The sequence below is a fragment of the Lissotriton vulgaris genome, chromosome 1_1 (genome assembly GCF_964263255.1).
Source record: "Lissotriton vulgaris chromosome 1_1, aLisVul1.2, whole genome shotgun sequence".
Taxonomy (NCBI): domain Eukaryota; kingdom Metazoa; phylum Chordata; class Amphibia; order Caudata; family Salamandridae; genus Lissotriton; species Lissotriton vulgaris.
Window position 1 is genome coordinate 711,688,816 of NC_141685.1, and position 20,634 is coordinate 711,709,449.

The 20,634-nt window shown below is 45.5% G+C and overlaps 1 protein-coding gene across 2 annotated transcripts in view; it reads right to left on the minus strand.

Annotated features, from left to right (window-relative positions):
* DENND1B (DENN domain containing 1B) overlaps nucleotides 1–20,634 on the minus strand; it is a 1,279,546-nt gene that overhangs the window by 250,361 nt on the left and 1,008,551 nt on the right. For both annotated transcript variants that reach the window (XM_086954825.1, XM_086954820.1), the window contains one exon: nucleotides 16,896–16,997. In XM_086954825.1, the coding sequence (XP_086810951.1) occupies nucleotides 16,896–16,997 (102 nt within the window). The remainder of the gene's footprint in view (nucleotides 1–16,895; nucleotides 16,998–20,634) is intronic.

Consider the following 20,634-nt stretch of genomic DNA (forward strand, 5'->3'; position numbering starts at 1 on the left):
GAGGACAATAAAGGTCTTTTAGAGATGCTGTTCTATTTCACAAGTATGACTATAAAAATGTATGCCACCTCTTAATTACTCTTATAAAGAAGCTAGTGAAGACACTCTTCTGAACTCTAAGGGTAAGCCTTATATGCTGGCAACCCACTTCTGATTGCATACCATGAGACCTCAAACCAGCCTTCATCCGTCACAGTGATGGCAGAAGGATGTCCTTACTCAGGCGCATGAAAACTCCCAGGCCTGGACTGATTATACAGGGCACTAGGCGTTTTCCTGATGGGCTGGCAGGATGGTGGACAGGTTTAATGCTAGTAGTGGTTGGTTTTGGTGCTGGTGGCCCAGGCAGACCACATTTACTACCTGCAGAGTTTTAAAATAAAGAATGAAAAACAAATGGTTTTTAAAGCGTGCCCATTTAGAACATTTGTTATGCATTTGGGTGGTTCCTTTCTCCTGCATGGTCACTGCAATCAGCACTGGCCTAACCGGACGTAGGTGGAAGGGGGTGTGGTAGCTGCTGTTGCTTGACTCAGAGAGTCCAGTACTAGTATGATAAAGAATCTTCAAAATTCAAAACATTCTCTTTCTTCATAATGTGATTGTTGCAATGCTTCTGAGTTTAGCACATTAAATTACACTATGCATTGAGTGGCAATTGCTATACGTGATAGAATCTAATGATGAACATGCAAACATTCATACCTCCACCACCACTGCCCTGATGATGATGCTATTCGTGAACCAGGAGGAAAGTCAACTGTCTTTTGCCCCTGATATCAATCAATCAATCAGGAGTTTGTTAAAGCGCGGCTACTCACCCGTAAGGGTCTCAAGGCGCTAGGGGTGGGGGGGTGGGGGGGTGCAGGTTCCATTCCATCAAGGAGGGGGTCTGTCGAAGAGCCAGGTTTTGAGGTTTCTTGCGATGATGGGGAGCGATGTTGTCTGTCTGAGGTGGAGCGGAAGGGGGTTCCATGCTTTGGCCGCGAGGAAGGAGAAGGAGCGGCCTCCCGATCTGGTCTGTCTGGTGCGGGGGACCACGGCGTAGGAAAGCTGGGCTGATCGTAGGGTCCTTTGGGGTGCGTGGAATTTGAGTCGGCTGTTCAGGTATGCTGGTCCGGTGCCGTGGAGGGCCTTGTGTGCGTGGGTGAGCATCTTAAAGGTGATTCTCGCCTCGTCGGGGAGCCAGTGGAGTGTGCGCAGGTGCTGGGAGATGTGGCAGTGTTTTGGCAGGTTGAGGACCAGTCTTGCGGCGGCGTTCTGGATGTTCTGTAGCTTGCGGATGAGGTTTTTGTTTATTCCGGCGTAGAGTGCGTTGCCGTAGTCGAGTCTGCTGGTGACCAGGGCGTGAGTGACTGTCTTTCGGTGTTCGAGGGGGATCCATTTGAAGGTCTTACGAAGGAGGCGGAGGGTGTGGAAGCAGGAAGATGAGACAGAGTTGATCTGGCGGTCCACAGGAGTTTCCGAGGGCGGTGGGCCACCAGGTGTCGCTCCAGGCGTCGGGGTTTGGGCCCATGATGAGTACTTCTGTTTTGTTGGTGTTTAGTTGAAGGCAGCTGTTTTTCATTTGGCGACGGCTTCCATGCCTTCTCGAAAGTTGCGTCTGGCGGTGTTGGGCTCGTTGGATAGGGAGAGGATGAGCTGGGTGTCGTCTGCATATGACACGATGTTGAGTCCGTAGGTTCTGACGATAGGGGCAAGTGGAGCCATGTAGACGTTGAAGAGCGTCGGGCTGAGGGAGGAGCCCTGGGGGACTCCGCAGGTGATCGGTGTGGGGTCCGAGAGGAAAGGGGGGAGTCTGACCCGCTGCGTCCTGCCGGAGAGGAAGGAGCAGATCCAGTCGAGGGCCTTGTCCTGGATTCCTGCATCGTAGAGTCTGCGTATTAGGGTGCGGTGGGAGACTGTGTCGAACGCCGCTGATAGGTCGAGGAGGATGAGGGCTACTGTTTCTCCTTTGTCCAGTAAGGTGCGGATGTCGTCTGTTGCGGCGAGGAGGGCGGTTTCCGTACTGTGTTTTTTTCTGAAGCCGGATTGGGAGGAGTCGAGGATGTTGTGTTCTTCAATGAATGTGGCGAGTTGGCTGTTGTTGGCTTTCTCGATGACTTTCGCTGGGAACGGGAGCAGGGAGATGGGTCTGTAGTTTTTGAGGTCGGTGGGGTCCGCTGAGGGTTTCTTTAGGAGGGGGTTGACCTCGGCGTGTTTCCAGTCGTCGGGGAACGAGGCGGTCGCCAGGGAGCGGTTGATGGTTTGGCGGAGCATGGGTGCGATGGTGTTGGTGGCTCTGTTGAAGATGTGGTGGGGGCAGGGGTCCGTGGGGGCCCCTGAGTGGATTGACTTCATTGTCTTCAGTGTGTCTTCGGTGGTGAGGGCTGTCCAGTCATCAATCGCTGGTTTCCGGGTGTCGGGGGTGGTTGGTGAGGGTTCAGTGTGTTGGTTGTCTTCGTCGAAGTTGTCGTAGATGCTCTTGATTTTGTGGTACGTAGCCTATATTGTTACTATAAAGCAACATTGTAGCTTGTGCTTTAGTGCAGCACACACCCCAAACTCATTGTACGAAAGTAGGATCTGCTTCCCCCCACTTTTTGCTGATGTTTCACTGTTTTTCAACTTTAGTCTGGCTGGGGCCCTGCTATCCAGGACCCCAGCCTAGCTGCTTTCTCTCTAAAATGATTGCATGTACTTTAGGTACACTCCAGATTGGATACTGAGGTACCCTTATAAGTCCCTAGTATATGGATACTATGAACCCAGGGCATAGGTACTCCAGGGACCTACCAGGGGCCGCAGCATGTATTGTGCCACCCCAGAGAGGCCACTCAAATTGACACCACATGTCTGCTACTGCAACCTGTGTAAGGTGGTGCATGCACCCCTTACTCAGATATAGGTTCCCTATATCTACCTTATATCACTGCACATATATACCTATCAGCCACCCCTATGGCAGGCCTTATCAATCCTGAAGGCAGGGTGCTGGGTTTTATGTGAGAGGGTGCCCATGCATGAGCAGGGCCCCTCTGCAGCCTTCGGAATCTATCCTCCGGGGTTGTTCTGTGATGCAGCCATACCATATACTCTTAAGTGCATTATAACCTCGCTGTAAATGATAACTTTGAAATGGCTGCAAAGAAACATGTTGTGTTTGGTGTCAAACACCTTAGAATCATACCTCCCCGCCAGTCCTGGCGGGGGAAGATATGATTCCATCCTCCTAGAGGGAGAAATATGACTACACTGGTACACCCAGTACCAGCTTCACAGAACCCTGGCATCACAAAATGGATGCTGCCAGCCACGGACACAAGTCTGCCCTACTGCTGCTGGACGAAACTCCGGCAGGGGAGGCTGGACAATAGGTTTCCCGTCACAGGGAGGTGTGACCACCTCCCAGACAGGCTCTAGTGTATTGGGGCTGGGTGGGTGCACTCCAAGAGTGCTTTGATGTCTGCACTGGGGGCACATTTGGTGTCCCTGTGCATAGTTCAGCTCTAACCAGTGGCAGGGGCAGTCAGCCCCTGCTCTGGCACGAAACTGGACAAAGTACATGGGTGTAACTACCCGTCTGTCCTGTCCCTCCCATAGGTGGGTCCCCAGAGTTTGTCCCACCCCTTTCTTGAGTATAAAGTAGGAACCCCTGACTACAGGACTTTAGATTTACCTGGACGAAACTCTGCTACAGAATCCCAGAACTTCAACTATCTACACTTCGCTGGATGACCGAAGAATCTCCCTTGGAGTAATGGAGTTAATCCCCCGCAAGGCAGGCTCCAAAGATGCATCTGTCCGGTTTGCAACTACAAAGCTCCTGAAGGACTCCGAAGACTTTGCAACACAGGAGGTGGGTTTCCAAGCTTTACCGAGGCTGATCCGTGCTCTCAGCAAACCCGAGTTCCAAAGCCTCATGGGGACTGTGCAACCCGAACCCCTGGAAGCCGTGCACATTTGCAGCAGCATATGCTTCTTGGCGATCCCTGAGGCTGTGCTTTGGGCTACATGTAGTCCAGACCTGAGCAGTGATTCCACTGAATATTACTGGCCTACACTCCCCGAGTGACCAGTGGCCTGGTATTTAGTGATTTCTCTCGAGGTCCCTTCGCGATCCCTTGTCCGTCAACTTGTGGGTCCCTGAGAAGGGTACTGTAACTTTCAACAGGCTTACCTGGTGGCTCCAGATGTACCCTGACTCTCCATCGCTTGGGGAGTCCCTAGGACCTTGCTGGTCCACACCGAAGCCTTTTTATACTCACTGCGTGGGTTGCTGTTGCCAAGGCTAGTTGGTCTCTGACCCGGACAAAGACTCCTCCCAGCACTCGACATCCTTCGTGGGACAGTTAGCCTGTGGACTCTGGTTGTCGTCAACGTCTCCACTTGACAGCAGAGTCAAGCTTCACCTCGTTGCACCTGAAACACCCGACATTGGTAGGCATTGGTCTACCATGCCCCTGGTCACCCTGAAGTAGCTCTGACTCTGTCCCCTCTGCTTTCAGGTTCTTCACATTTCCGATCCAGGCTTGGATCACACCGGACCCTTCTCCTCTCCACGGCACCAGCACTTTGCAGCAACTCGCCATTGAAAACAGCGATGATTCCCAACACCATTTGACATCCCTGGGTGAGGTAACATGAGTACTCCGGTGCTCACATGGGTGCTGGCCTTAGAACTTTCCAAGTCTAAAAGGGTTTGCTCCAAGTCCTCTTCAAAGTGTCCTTAACCTTGCAAATTCCAACCGCGACTTTCCCATGGGATTGTATGGAGCTTGCGGCTGTGTTCTCACACTGCAAGCTTCCTCCGTGGGTCCCCTGTGTCCCTACCTTGGGTGGTTCCTTGAGGTTCCAGCGATTCTACGTTCTCTAGGCACTGTGCCTTGTCTAGTGGAGAGGTGTGGTGCAGCGGCCAGGGCAGCTGACTTTGGAGCACAGGGTTCACGGTTCGATCCTCGGCTCCGGCGGCAGCTCAGCACCATGTGACTCTGGGCAACAGCTCACTTAATTTCCACAACGGCCCCAGCGCCTTGAGACCCATAAGGGTGAGTAGTTTGCGCTTTACAAATACGATAAAAAATTTGAGGTTCTCCGATTAATAATATGGAGTTTGCATATGAGAACCATGGAAACATTTGAAGGCTTCTATATTAGAGAGTGGCCAGTGATTTAAGGACGGCCATACGTGATCTCAAAGTAGTGACCGCCGCTGGCATAACAGCCTCCAATGATGGACAATAAGCGTTTTTCAGACATTTTATTTCAATGACGATACATACAACTTTGAAGGCATTAAGACAACGACGGAATTGTTCATTAGCCCGTACTGTGAGGGCTGAAACGCGTCGACATTTTGTTTAAAGAAGACCCCAGCCGAAATACTTTAAGTTGTGGAAAACATTGTTTACAAGGAGTAAAAGGACTGAAGATAGGTCTAAAAAGATATGGACCTTTTACACTCTTTGTTTTAGGTCTGGTTGATCTTACTTTAGAGGAATGCTGAGTCTGTACATATAGCGAGCATCCTTTGGAAAGAAAATTGGGCTACAATATTTGAAAAAAGGTTACACCTATGGATCGATGTATATATATGTGTTTGTATAGATTTATGTAAAAAAGTGATGTGTAAATATATATGTTTGTTCATTCGTTTTAAATGGGCTAAAAAATTATATAAGCCTAAATCTAATTCTTTTTCAATTAAAGTGAAAAACGAAATAATAAAAATAGTATTTAGTGTTCTCTCTGCGGAGGTGGGAAACTTCACTAAAACAAATATAAGAATTGATTTTGTTTAAGACAATATATTTGTCGTAGAGGGAGACAATTTACCTATCTCACCTATTACTACAGAGTTTGCTACTAGTGTCCTAGGCATCATTTGCTTTATTTGTTACAAATACAGATGTACATAATTTTTTTTTTTACAAGTTGTGGTTCTTCTACAACTTTCTTAATATATGGTTTGGTCTCCCCCTGGGACCCATTGTATATTGTGCTATTTACTTAAGTTCTAGTGTGTTGATATTGTGTATCTTGCTCTCTAATCTCATAAAGGGTTTAGTAGAGAGTGTTTAGTAATATATATATATATATATTTTATATATACCTGGTGTGGTTCTCCTTTCATATGGCCATTCAAGAGGCTAAAATCTGGTCAACCAAGCTGCTTTACACTCCTTCGAGACTTAGCGTGAAGGCTGCTCTCCATAGCTACCATTAGGATAGCTTTCAATAAAGGTTGTCTTAAACCTAATCATGAATAAGGGTTGTTTGGACTGGTGCAAGGTGCCCACTATAACAAGTGGACAGGATATGCCAGGCCAACTTCTCACACTGATGTATTTCAAGATGCTCTCAGCTGATGATGAAGGAAGAGGAACTGTGAAAAAAGTAATTGTATAGGTTGTGAATGTGATCAATTGAGAGCGGGGAATTGATGTTATGTCTCCTCGTTTCATGTTGTAAAATTCAGCCACTAAATAGTTATCACTTTCTCGCTCTTGTTTTAGATCAAAGCTTAATGCTTTGTGTTTAATTTTTTTGAGGCACTAAATCAAAATCAGTGCACTGTGTTAAATACATCCAGGCAATGCTTGTTTCATAAGGATTGGTAGTGGCAGTGCTTGGGGAGGGTGTTGCTTTAATTTCAATGCTAAAAATAAAAGCCAGAAACAAGGAAAAATGGAGAAAGGAGGGACCGATCTATACTGTTATTTCAAAAAAGGAGACAATCAATTCACCTATTCCTATGCCATAAATTCAATGTGGAATGAATCAGACATTCTAGACATCACCACTCGCACAAGGGAACATGATTACACATTTTATTTTTTGTAATCAACATTAATTCTTTTTATCTCAATTCTTATTCTCTTTTTTCTTTTAACAAACAAAATGTTTTTTACGAACTCTTTATACACCATATACCACTATATACATACCTATATACACATCTATATACAACATTTAACAACAGAAACACTTTTGACAAAAGTACAAAATGACAAAAAATACAAACCTTTTCTTTTTTCACCCTAAAGAAATGTTGCAGCAAAGGCTGAGTGCCCTCCCATTAACTCTAGGGGGTGCACTAGGAGGTAGTCAGACACCAATGGTTCAATACACAAATTCATAGAACCTAAATCAAAAAATGTGTCACAGGGCATTAATTTCCAAATCAATTTCAACACAAGTACTCCTCCATTTGGTAAGTGTCGACGCGGTCGCATTTCGGCCTTCCAGTAAATCTGGCCTCTTCAGGACAGGGCGATAAAGAACAAGAGAAATTCAATCAGGCAGCTGCAGGAAAAATGGGCCACTTCAAGGACCACCAATAACTTCTTTTGGTCAGCTGGTTTAGAAGTGTATTCAATCGCATCCCACTCTCTTTTTCTTTCCTCAGTTCACGGGCTCACTCTACTCAGCGACTAACTCCTCTATTCACCACCGCACGGAGCCGCCATCATGGTCGGTAATAAAAGCCAGAGCACCCTCCCTTGCTCTGTACATTAACACTATTTGCTCCACATTGCTAAAATCTTTTATTCACTGTCATCCATTCTTGAATTCATTCATTCACCCGTGCCTCACAATCTCACTCTTCATTCATTAAGCCATACAGCCCTATCTCCAGTATCCGTTCTTCCATCCATTCAATGACTGGACAATGTTCTATAATTAAAATTGTGTTGTAAAATGCACCATATTTGCAATTCTTTTCTAATTTTTGGGAGGAGATCTCCCAAATATTGTACGTCCAATGGTCAGCAAAACATTTAATATAAGTACTCCAATTCTTTTGGTTGAGTCTGCTCTGGTGGTATTACCCTACCAGGGTGTGGATAGGCACCAATGATGAAGCATGTCACAACTCAATGACTGAGATATCTGTATCTTTGGATACCTCGGTAGGATGATGAAGTGGTGTCCTTTCGGGATTCCACTATTTTTCCTTCGCCCAGTTGCCCTTTTGTGAGTAAATGCTATTGGTTCCCAGTCTGGCACTGACTGCTTCAATTACATCTCAGCAAAGTTCCTTAATCATACATCTATGTGAATGCAGTCCCAGGGCATGGGCATCTACATTTATATCTACGAATGGCTGGTGTTCATGACGCTGAAGTACTATGCTATTTTTTCCCACAGGAGATGGCATTATTACATTCTTCTAAGATACTGCTAAACATGTTTATTTGAAGGAATAGGTGCACATCACCCACTGGCTATCACTAATCATTAACAATAAGTGTTCATGCAGACCACTACAAAGCCAAAGGCTTTGATGATTTGAACTAATGGGGAGGTGATCGCTATCCAGATACCAAAAAGCACCAAGAAAACATGCATAGCATTAGTAAAATAATTAATTAGGCATATATGAGAAGCAGATTTGTAATTTTTTGAATGAAGATATACATGAACCATGGGGTGGATACAATTGTACTAATACAGAAAGATACACAAGCACACAGATCAATACTCATGCATATTGATACACTAACTCCTCTCTATACACATCATTTATGCAGACGCTATGAAACACCACCAAATGCAAGATCCTTTCCCTGAGGCCAAACAGCCATAGGTTGTGTGTGTGTGTGACTGTGTGCTTGGTGAGTACTGTCATTTACTATTAGTGCACAAGGCCCTCAAGTACTAGCCCAGTCAAACTGGATGGCCAATGCCTTCCCTTTTTAAGTCCTACTAGATATTGCAGTTGTCTTGTTTGTTAAGGACATCTTGGTGACATTCAGAAAGTTTCCCTGGGAATCCATTCTGCCAGTTGCTTACCATTAGCTTTGTGGTTTCTAACTTACATTTTCCAGCTTACTATTTGCTGGCTTTATTTGTTTTATGCTGTCCAGGTTCAGTTCATTCCTCCCAAGGAGCAAAGCCTTTTAACACTACCTCTCCTTGCATTCTTCCACAAGTGCTCCTTTCAGTGAAATGGCCGGTAAATCGTGTTCTTGTCTTGTCACATTTGCAGTACATTCAAAAACAGAGGTCAAATGTCACGCTCTGTCTTCTGAAAGAGCTTGGAGTTTACTTTTCTTTCTCTGACTTCTAAGTGAGAGAATTTACACAACAACCTTGCTGGCTACTGGGAGTAGAGGAAAGGGGTTCTTCTAGCACACAAAAACATTTAAAATAACTGTGCACGTATTTCAGAATTGATTAGAATTAGTAAAGCACATATTAAGCACACTTTTTGTTAATTCTGATGTATGTTGGAAACAAAAATTTGATATGATCAAAACAAAGCAATACACTAGGTGATGCCATTTACACACATTTGTTTTGAGCTGTATGGCTTGTATTAGTAAACGTTTATGTCTATGCAAATATAATGGTCATTTCAAGTGAAAATGTGCTGTCTAATGGCAGGGTGCTACCAAGAATACTCCACTCTACGCCACTGCACTCTGCTCTCCACCACTCCACACCACTGTACTCTGCACCACTCCATTTTACACCACACCACTGCACTCTGCGCCACAACACTCTACTCGCCACTGCACTGTACACCACTGCAGTCCAGGCCACTCCACTCTACACAACTCCCCTTTTACGCCACCCTACAACACTGCACTGTACGCCACTACAGGCCATGCCAATACACTATACGACAATGCAATTTACTCTGTACCATTCCACTCGATGACCCTGGTTTCTATGCCAATCCACTGTATGCCACTCTAATCTATTCTGCACTCTATGCCACTGCAAACTACACCACTTTATGCCATTACTCTATGCCACTGCACTCTACACCACACCACTCTACACCCTTCAATCTACCCTTCACCACTTCACTCTACTTTGAAACAATCTACTCTTCAAGAATGCACTCTAAGCCATTTTACTGCACTCTGCAACACTCCACTCAGCACCAACCACTCTATTCTACCCTACTCTACAAACCACTGCACTACTGTAGTCCATGTCACTGCTCTTTATGCTACTTTACTCTACACCACTGCGCTCTACTATGCAACACTGCAATCCGCCTTTGTACTCTATTCTACTCTATACCACTGCACTCTATGCCACTATACCCTATGCACTATACTTTACACCACTCTATGTGACTAAACTCTAAACCACTCAAAGCCACTACACTCTATGTCCAGCTAGTCTATGCCACTCTTCTCTACACCACTGCACTTGTGCCACTCTACGCCACTGTATTCTACACCACTGCATTCTATGCCACTCTAATCTGCATCACTCGACTCTAAGGCACAGCACTCTTCCCATTGCACCCTACGCTACTGCACTCGGCCATTTTACTCAAAACTCTGCAGGATATATTGGAGAACTAAAGAGATAGAGACACCACAGTGAGACTGGCAAGAGATCAATGGCCCCTCCAATACCCGGAAAATTAGATTTCCTTCTTCCCAGATTTTACGGTTTCTGTACAGGCAGCAAGCACGGTTTTCTTGCATATCAAACACTTGTTGCAGAAAACGGATGCTAAATACTCTCCAATATATATCCTGCAAAGCTCTGAATAAATCTGTCTTGGAAAACGCATTATTTCACAGACCCAAAGGCGGCTGGCAAATTTGTCAGGAGCATCCCAGTGGCGGAGGCAGGTTCGCCATCGATGGAGATGGAGTCAACTATATAAGCGTTGGACTGTGGATGATTTGCAAGACTGTTGGTAGCAACACCCTCCCCAGTGGCGGAGGCAGGTTCGCCATCGATGGAGATGGAGTCAACTATATAAGCGTTGGACTGTGGATGATTTGCAAGACTGTTGGTAGCAACACCCTCCTCACGGACTCTTCCCTTAACTATGAAATATACAAAAGCTGATTGTTAGAGTACTGGTGGCAGTGACGTGAACTATGGACACATTAAGCGATCTGCTCTTTCCTTCTCAGGTCACCCAGCTTCAACCTAGCTGGTAGAGTGTTGGGTTTCTGGTTCGTTCCCTCAGAATGATTCCCTTATTGTTTTCAGTTGAATGCAATCTGGGTACAGAATGATGGGAGGGGTGGTAACATTTGGCCCAACTGGGGAGGTCAAAGTGGGTGGTGGGTTGTATGTTCGGGTAATGTTGATGCAAGAAGCATTTTATATCCAATATGATTGGATGTTCTTTAAACCTGTTGCTACTCAGCACAATGACACCTGTTTCTTAGACTGGCCACTCTTGCATGCACAATCGGCAATCACGCAACCATATAAAGCTATGTATGACGTCAATTAAATGCGTGACCTGGAACATAAGGGGAGTTAATGACTGGCGAAAGGTGTGACATGTACTGGCATATTTATAGCGGCATGGCATAGACATCTGTTCCCTATAGGAGTTACACCTTACAGAAGGCATTCAGGTGTGCCTGTGGGTAGGTTAGATTATTGAGCGGAATGTGGTGCACTAATTATGTATATGAGGTGGCAGGCCTAATCAGCAAGGGAGTACCCTGGCACACGCATCAAGTCCTATGCGATCAAGAAGGCTGGGCTGGTATATAATGCTATCTGGCAAGCTGCAAGGCCACCCCTTAAGGCTCTTATCCATATATGCTCAAAAGCTGATGACTCCCACTTTTTACAGAGGTTTGGACACTGGCAGGGATACTGGGGAGGGGGACTTTAATGTGGTTCTGGACATATGTACGGACAGGTCTAACGACTCCCTAATGCTGCAGTGCAATTGCAACCCATAATGGCTGACCATGATCTCGCTAACCTCTGATGTTCTTGCCACGCGGAAATAAAAGAAGATACATGCATATCGCCCACACACACCACTTGGTCGAGAATTGATTATTGGCTAGTGACAAGAGAGATAGATTCATGGACCTCCAACATCATACACCTCCTGCAGACATTATCAGATCATGCCCCGGCCCTGTTCGAGGTACCCCCCGAAGATCACATAACACGTGATTTTACGTGGTGCCTAACGGCTGGAGTACTTCAATATCAGGTGTTTTGTAGGGAGGTCCGACTGTATAATATTTTGAGCATAATGTGCAAATGGTATCGTCTCTATCTACCCTTTGGGAGGCATTCAAGGCGGTGATCCGGGGGTTTGCATAGCAAAGAAAGCTGGCGTACTGCGGGCACTGTGTTGTGCACTGGCGAGGCTAGAAGTGGAGATCCAGGCTCCGAAACTTCACCATTTTGTGACATGGAGTGAATCCACGCTAGCAGCTATTCGTGGAAAACTCATGGAGTATGACGTAGTGGCACAAAGATTTGATTGAATGACCTTACCTTTTTATACTATTGTCACGCCTTGGAGTCACAAGTTTATCCAACAAATCGTCCTCCTATACGCCCAGCCAGTCGCTAGACTACGGATTTAATGTTACAATACCTACCCTGTACACAATAGTGAAGGGCACCCGACAAGGATATCCCGTCCCATATTACTCACCATCACAATGGAACCATTGGTGGCTCTACTGAGACAACACCACTCGGCCCATGACCTGGAGGTTACACCTCGTAGAGTCCTAGTATTTATGTAAGCGGATGATGTTACTCTGTATGTTAGGTTAACTTGGACCTGCTCATAAGAGAGTTCATTAGGTTTGGTGGCATAACAGGTACCACGACCAATTGGGATAAATCAATTATATTCCCGTTGATTGCTGCGACAAGGGAATTCAATTCCACTGCAGTGGGCACGAGAGCCAGTCCAACACTTGGGGATCTAGTTGAGCCTTGATCTGGACAAGCTGTGGAGAACTCACTATAGTAGGCTGATGTCCTGACTGGGAGAGCTGCTGGAAGCTCCTGTCATTGACTGGGAGATTGGCCATTACTAAAAGGGTGGTACTCTCTAAATTTCCCTCTCTCTTTAGCAACTTCCCTCTCCCCCTACTGGCATACTTTCGCAGGCAGCATAGGTGGCATTTAGTGACCTTGGCATGGGCGGGCAATCCTGAGTGGCGTGGCAGATAATGACACTCCCCTTAGAGCAGGTTGGTCTGGGATCATAAGATATGGACTTGTATTATTTCATCAGGCAGGCAGGCAGGCATCATTTTCACACTACTGGCTTTGCCCTACACAGTTCCAGACACACAGGGCACCCAAACATGATTTCATTGCCCTGCGACCACTCCAGATGGCTTTTTTATGTGTCCACCAAGTGACCGAGGACACAGATTGATACTGTGGCCTGCACGGTGTGGGCGTGGAATGAGCTGAGGCAGCGGGCGCGGTTGAAATACTTATTTGCCCCTTCAGTACCGCTTATCGGCCACCCCTCAATCCCTATCACTATTGACACTGGGTTGGCTGTGTTGGCTACAGCTGGGGTTCTTGTGGCTGTGTAGCCAGCGGACACCTCTACCACCTGCGACAGGCCCTACAGAGAACTGCAGTTACTACTAGACGCATCCGCCTACTATCAGCTACAAGCCACCGTGCGGGTGGTTCATGACTCCTTCCCAGCAGCCCCTCCCATGTTTCAAGCACTGAAGGTGACTCTTATATGCACATCTCTGCGCAAGCAGGTCATGGGTCTCTATGCGGAATGCAGGAAACTGGGCCAGTGCGGGTGCCCAGTGCTCAGCAGGCGTGGGCTGTGGATCTTGCAGCTCACCTCACTGACGAGCAGTGGAGATATTGTTGCACTCAATGTAGGGCCCTGTCCCTCCAACTATAGGATGCGCTTAGTGTATTTCAAATATCTGCATAGGCTCTACCGCACTTCAGAGAGGATGCGCAGGATGGGCCTGGTCGACGGTGTGAAATGCGTGCTCTGCACCATGCACTGATTTTTTGCATTTGGTGGGGGACTGCCCTGGCATGCAGCACTTCTGAGAAACTGCATTTGGTGATATTGACAGAATTATAGGGCATGTCCTCGAGCGTTCACCGAGAATTGCGCTTTTAGGATACCTTAAGGAGGTCACATCAGTGGAGCACAAACGGACAGCAATTCTGCTTTTTCTGGCTAAGCGCCAGGTTGTGATTCATTGGGGTAGACACCCAATGCCTCAGAGGGATTGGTGGCTAGGGGATGGGGCCTACTGCGAGGGACAACTGACTGCTTATTGGGAATTGATGTCCGCCTGATCCCCCCCCACAGCAATATATGATCCCCATTAGAGATGTACCTGAGTGCACTGGATGGGACTGACGGTGTCAGCTCTGCCACAAGCTCATTAAAGAATGCTCAAGAAGCACCCCCCTCAGGTATGAGTCATGACCATTATCCACTAAGTAGGGTGTGCCATGCACTATGACTGCTGCAGTAATTAAGCTGTTTTAAGGGTGTACGTCTCCACTACAGGTGGATATTTATTCCTTAGGTGTGTGGCTGCTTCCCTTTTTTCCCCTGATCACCCCTCCCCCCGTTCTGGGATGTGTGCTGTACAATTGAAATTGATGTACATTTCTGGACACATTGTACTGTGCGTGCTGACCGTGGCTCGGTTGTATTCTTAGGTATTGGTCAGATGGTTCTAGACAATGTTGAAGAAAAATCCCACAGAAGAACCTAGGCCACATCCATCTACTGCCCCCTTGCTCCTCTTGCTATTAAGGATGCATGGAGTAATGGCAATGCAAGTATACCTCCTGCATCTATGTCGATGCTCCAATCCCGCCCACTGTTGCTGAGCATTCATCTCGGCTCTTTCGCTCCTCTCCACAAACTCTGCTCACTACCCTCCTGCCCCACATAATTCCTCTGGACTACCACTACACTTCTTGCTCCAAGTTAACTCATTTTGTTTCTCTCCAAACACAATTAGAATAACTCGACGTTGTAATCTTTAGATCGTAATTTCCTGGCAGTAGATGTTTACAGGTATTTGTCACCATGTAGGCATGTTTACCATTGGAAAGGTTACTTTTTGGAAAACCATATACTAGGGTTTTAGAGTAGTTAATATTACATGCCTATATCTGTAGAGAAGTGAGAGTTAGGAGGTTCCCTCTGTTCTATATTGTTTTCAATGCTCATCATCATATTTACAAATAGAGATAAATATGAAAAGCAATGATTCAATGTTTACTAATACCACACACTTGCATAGTCACTACAGCACACGCTATGCCAATGTAGCAGAGGTATCTGAGTTCCATTGGAACATGTGCAAGAAAATAGGGGATAAGGTGTACCCTGTTTATTCTAAAGGCGATATACATTGAACACTTACAACTACCAAGCAGAAACAGAAGGCCTAGTTTGCATCAATAAGTTGACTATCCGCGTGTCTACTTGGTGCATAAACATAAATGGTCAGTGTGGGTTTTTAAACAAACTGGGGTGACCTGACTTGACGAACCAACCATATTGCAGTGAATTTACCTGTGGTTAGTGAGCAGCAGCCGAAAAAGTGGCATCAGGGCTGGGTGGTGGGAGCCACTAACCCATTAGGCCCGGGTTGGGAGCACCAATCTAGGCACAAGATTTCCTTTGAATCACTGCCCATCGCACCCATAAACTTAAGATGACAGGGGTCAGAGTGATCTGAGCTCCCTGCAGACCAACCTGACAGCAGGAGAATGGAAAGGCAGTTAGAGGTTACATGGAACCTTTCTTGCTTGTTGTCAAAGGCCATCCTCAGGGATTTCAATTTGTACTCCAACTGCAGATGGTACAAAAATCCTCTTTTCAAATTCATTGAGCGTAAGAAAGGAGGCAAACACTACATCCATATAATGGCATGCAGAGTGTTTTCAGTATATTATAAATCACAGAATGGGCTACCAGACAGCTTTCATAATATCTGGTGGAGTGTCCAATACACTACGGCCAACTTGGGGGTTCCAAATAGGTAATTTTCAAGCGCACCAGATAAGAAAGTATCAGAGGGTGTTCACGTATAATACGGGATGTATGACGATACAACGCGGTATGTTACATCGCAGTCTTGACAAAGGAAGTCGTTACATCGACTTGCGCTGGAGGGCGCTGGAGTTAGGGACAGTGTGAATTACTATTCCAACTCCAGTCTATGTACAGTAGGGAAGGTGTTGGAATAGTACATTACACTATTCCTTAGACTAGAGCGCCCTCCAGTGCAAGTCGATGTAATGACTTGCGTAGTCAAAACCGCGTTGTAATGGATGCGTGTAAAGGATGTTTCCCAAAATACGGTATAACTGAATGCGTAGTGACGTACTGAGGCAGGCAAATGGTGGACATTAACCAGTTTTAAGGGACATTGGAAGCATGGCTGAACAATCACCATACAATTTTATTTGACTTGATCCAGAACCTTCCAAACATTTTTGTGTGAACTCTTGACACTACATACATAAGCTGGTATTATTGAATTTAACGTAATTCAAAAAGGCCAAGAGATGACCTGGAGGGATGGAAGTATTTTTTTATGAAAAGCGACTCAAGCAGTTGGGGTTTTCCCCCCAGTGGCCTTGGATCCTTTTAGAAATTAGTTATATCAGCTGTTAGGAAGTACATGCTAGAGCACAGAGAATTAGAGCTAAAACATGGCCACCAGATAAAGCTGGCATCAATGACGTTAACCCTTTTAATGAATGAAGAGTTGTGCTAAGAGATAGGATCCCATCTAATGTAGTATTTAGAGCAAATATCAACGTATATTAAGCCCAAGTAGCATGCGTTCTTATAAAAGCATTTCATCAGTCGATCTGTTAACAACGTTTGTCTATGCAGGCTTTAGAACAGGTTCTAAGAAAGAAAAAAATGCCTTTTTTATTTATTTGCAAACAGATCACCATAATGTGCAATAAAAATATTTTTCCTTGGTATGTATCATCTGTAAATGAATGCTCACATTCTTTAAAAACCCATGTTTTAAACGAAGGCCTTTCTTTATAAATTATAGCCACTGAAATCTTTATTTGACCCATACTAATATATCAGTTTAAAATTTCATAAATGACATGCATTACCAACAGTAGTACAACGATACATACATTTACATTATAATGCATAATTGTACCTGTTTAAAAAGCTGGAGGTTCACTGCAGTTTCTAGGAACTGTTTGGTAGCGCTGGAGCGATGCTTCACAAAACTGTCCTCACAGAAGGTAATGCGTTCCCCCTAAATGGAAAAAAACACATACTTACAGATTGACAAGAGGCTTATTTCATTATCGTATGGCCAGCATTTTAAGCAGATATATTATTTTTAACTATTGCAAGAATAACATTCATTTCCGTCTATCAAAATTAATACTGGATTGTATAGATCTGTGAGATTCTGTGCTATTAATAATTAACGAACATAATATTCTCAGGTAGCTCTCCCTACAAACAGCCTATGCTGACTAATGGATAGCATTTTAAAAACAATGAGGGCAGGTGCATGCTATGCATTATGTCACGGGTAGTTTCCATAGGGGGTTAAAGACAAGTAATCCCAGCAGCGTATGTTCTACTGATATAAACAAAATCACGAAGGTACAAGCTGCTGACAAGGTCGGACTGACGGCCTATATGGCAATCTGGAAGTGCCAGAAGGGCTGCTGTGACAGGTCAGTGTTTGGGCCTTTTTTGGCTGTTTTGCGGTTGTTTTCCCTGATATTGCTACAAATATTGCTTGCAACAAACGCATGCAGCCTTCCGTAACTTGTCAAACACCTATACAGTGTGGCTTTACCAGATCCAAACTTTCCCGATTTGACAAACTGTGGGTCACTTTTTAGGTCTTACCTCGCGTTGCAGCGTGCATCCGCTGCTCGCTCTGCGAGGGCCTTTTAGAATTCACAAGTGACTTTAAGCCACGCCCTTGTTTTCAATTGGCTTGCCTCTTTGTTTATGTTAAACTCTGGAGAATGATTGAAAATCGGGTTTTTTGGTTACCGCCTTGTCCACTTTTAGAGCGGCCCATCCGGACAGGCCGAAGCCATCTCGGTTTGGCGTGACATGGGAGGGTTCGGTTTATAGCATACGCTGGCTCGTGATTGGAAATCGCTTCCATTGAGCGTGCATGCCCACTTTCACTTTTAAAGCAAGGTAAACTGTCCTCGCTTCTGCTGTTCACGCTACCCCTTGAGAGAGAAACATGCCCACTGTCTGTGCTTGTTTTAAGTTTAGCAGCCACTGAACCTAGAATGCAGGCGCATAACAGCTGCTTTTGCTCGGAGGTGTTATTATTCCCCAAATCAAACGAGGTCAGTCCATCAACCTCTGAAGAATGAAGGGCTGAGTTTGCTCCTGCAGATTATGTACCTATGCATGATGTCTCCAGTAGGACACACAATAAATGTAAAAGAACAGTCAACATACAGGATGTAATCTGACTCCCATGAGTCTCCACATTTATTAATATTGGCGAACACCGTGCCAAGTGACTATTAAGTTTGAAGGGTATATTGTGTTTTCAGTTAATAGGAATCTTCGAACTTTTCATAGTGCAAAGCCCTTCTACCTGACACTTCCCCTCTGCACAGACCGCTCCGATCCTCAGATGCTCTGCTCCCTCATCTGCATCTAAGTGAAGCCTGCCCCAGTCACCCTTAATAGTCACCCCCCCGCAGCCGCTGTTCAGAGGGCACAACCGCCCCCAACCCACAACTTCCTGGAACAACTTCAGACTTTCGCCCATCATGCACTAATACACCGTGCACTTTCACGCCCCACAGCACCATCCTCTCGACACGGAGCCCTGGCACTGTATGTATCTCAGGCTGTGTTAGCACTGTACAGATGACAGGCGAGGACTCATCTGGTGTACTGAGTCCAGCTCTGGAGATGATTCCGCAGTGTGCGCGCAGCTCTTATCTCCTTCAAGAACAGCGAAAAGCAGCCTATGAAATACAGCTCACGAGTCACTGTGGTGAATGATTTGTGTCAATTAGTTTGGTCCATAAGTAAGATGGTTTTAACCACTATTGACTTACCATATTAGTCCTTTAAAAGAGTTTGACTAAAGCGGTGTAGAAAACAAATTATCGTTTTCTGAGCAGTCACCCAAGGCTCAGTGCTTAGAAAACACTAATCTGCGCAAAAACAAAACAGAATGTGAATACAAACTCAAGTAAAAATAAATAATTAAAAGCAAAAAAATCCATTGAGCGTGCATGCCCACTTTCACTTTTAAAGCGAGGTAACCTGTCCCCACGTCTGCTGTTCAAGCTACCCCTTGAGATGCATTGTTCATGCTGCTGCTGTTCACAAAGTACTGTGAGTTAAACTGTCTTTGAAACTCTCTTTTCAGTCGGGCCGTGTATAAGGTAAACGGTCCCTGCGTCTGCTAAACTGTATCTGCATCTGCCTCACGCAGCAGCTCCTAAGAGAAGGTAAATTCGACGTCTGTGCATGCAAACCAGTCCCTTGCCTAACGCGGGTCTAGCCGGCATTACTCCGGTTATATTGCCAGTTGTGTCCGTGGGTGTGTTGGTCCTCCTGTCCCAGAACCATGGATGTCTCCTGTTAGCCGTCCAGGAGCTTGCATGATGTCTGAAGGTACTTTCACTACGCCACTAGTTGAGGTAAAGGTTCGCTGTTGCTGTCACTAACCAATGCCACACCCTTTCGCAGTGTGCATGGGGATGCGCTAATCCCGTCCGAGAATTATGCGTGGATTCGGCTACTGCTGGCCGGGTACTTGTTAGTTTTTGAGGGAAAGATCAGTCGGACCCCAGTCAATGGAGGGTTCTTGGTTAGTTGTCTGGTTAGTCTGTGTTTATAATTTTATGTATGCGAGTGCGTGAGCCTTCCTGCTCTACAGTCCGAGTGCAGGCTGCCCAAGTCCCTTGGCTCAGCTCTGTGCTCCTTTCAGGCTCCAGGCCGGATTTGCCTCGCCTCCATGCAAGCAAAGCCAGCATGCTGTGAGCTGTGAGTCTCCTGGGCTGCCTCCTAACCTCACATGGCAAATCCGCCTCCCACTCCCAAACTTCAGGCTTTACAACTAAAACTCTCCACAGCATCACCCACGAGAGAGCCCCCAAATAGGGCACCCTGAGAACCAGTCCTGTATGTTTCTATATATGCATATATACATTTATATAATTATATTCAGATATTTGTTTACGCATGTTTACATGCATTTAAAAATATATATATATGCATATATATACATATCTAATAATCTTGCCTTGCTTCAACCTCACACTATTCTTCTACATCTCACACTCCTTTCATATCACACCTACTGCTCTTCTACTACTCAATCCTTCCGTATGCATCATACTGCTCTCCACACTTTTCAACATTCTACACACTAAACTACTACACGCTTTCTTCCTTCTCCCTATTTACTCTCCCCCACACCTTTCTTGTGCATCATAGTATTCTACTTCTCACTATACCTCATTAACCCTCATGCTATTCTTCTAATCATTCTCCTTCCCAAATCTTAAACACTGCTCCTCTCCTACTAAAGTATGCTTTAAACTACTACACAGCTAACAAATATATCCGCATCATAGCCATCCTTTGTGTGGGCGTCCTTATCCGTTACAATCCGCCGTAACCTAGATCGCTTGTCGTGTAAGCCGTTAGACGCTAACAGTTAGTTTCTGTTTAGCCGTCAACGCATGGGACAAGCGGCTGCAGCTAGACCCATGTGCCTTAAACTGGTTAACTTGGTGGCTTATTAAACAACACAATAAAGAAATTTTATACATGCAAGTCCCGCAATCAATACGGCGTTAATTTGATCTTCCTCATATTGTGTCCTTTATCTTGGGATCATTCAGAAACAGCACGGCAGCAATCGCGACCGTATCACTTTT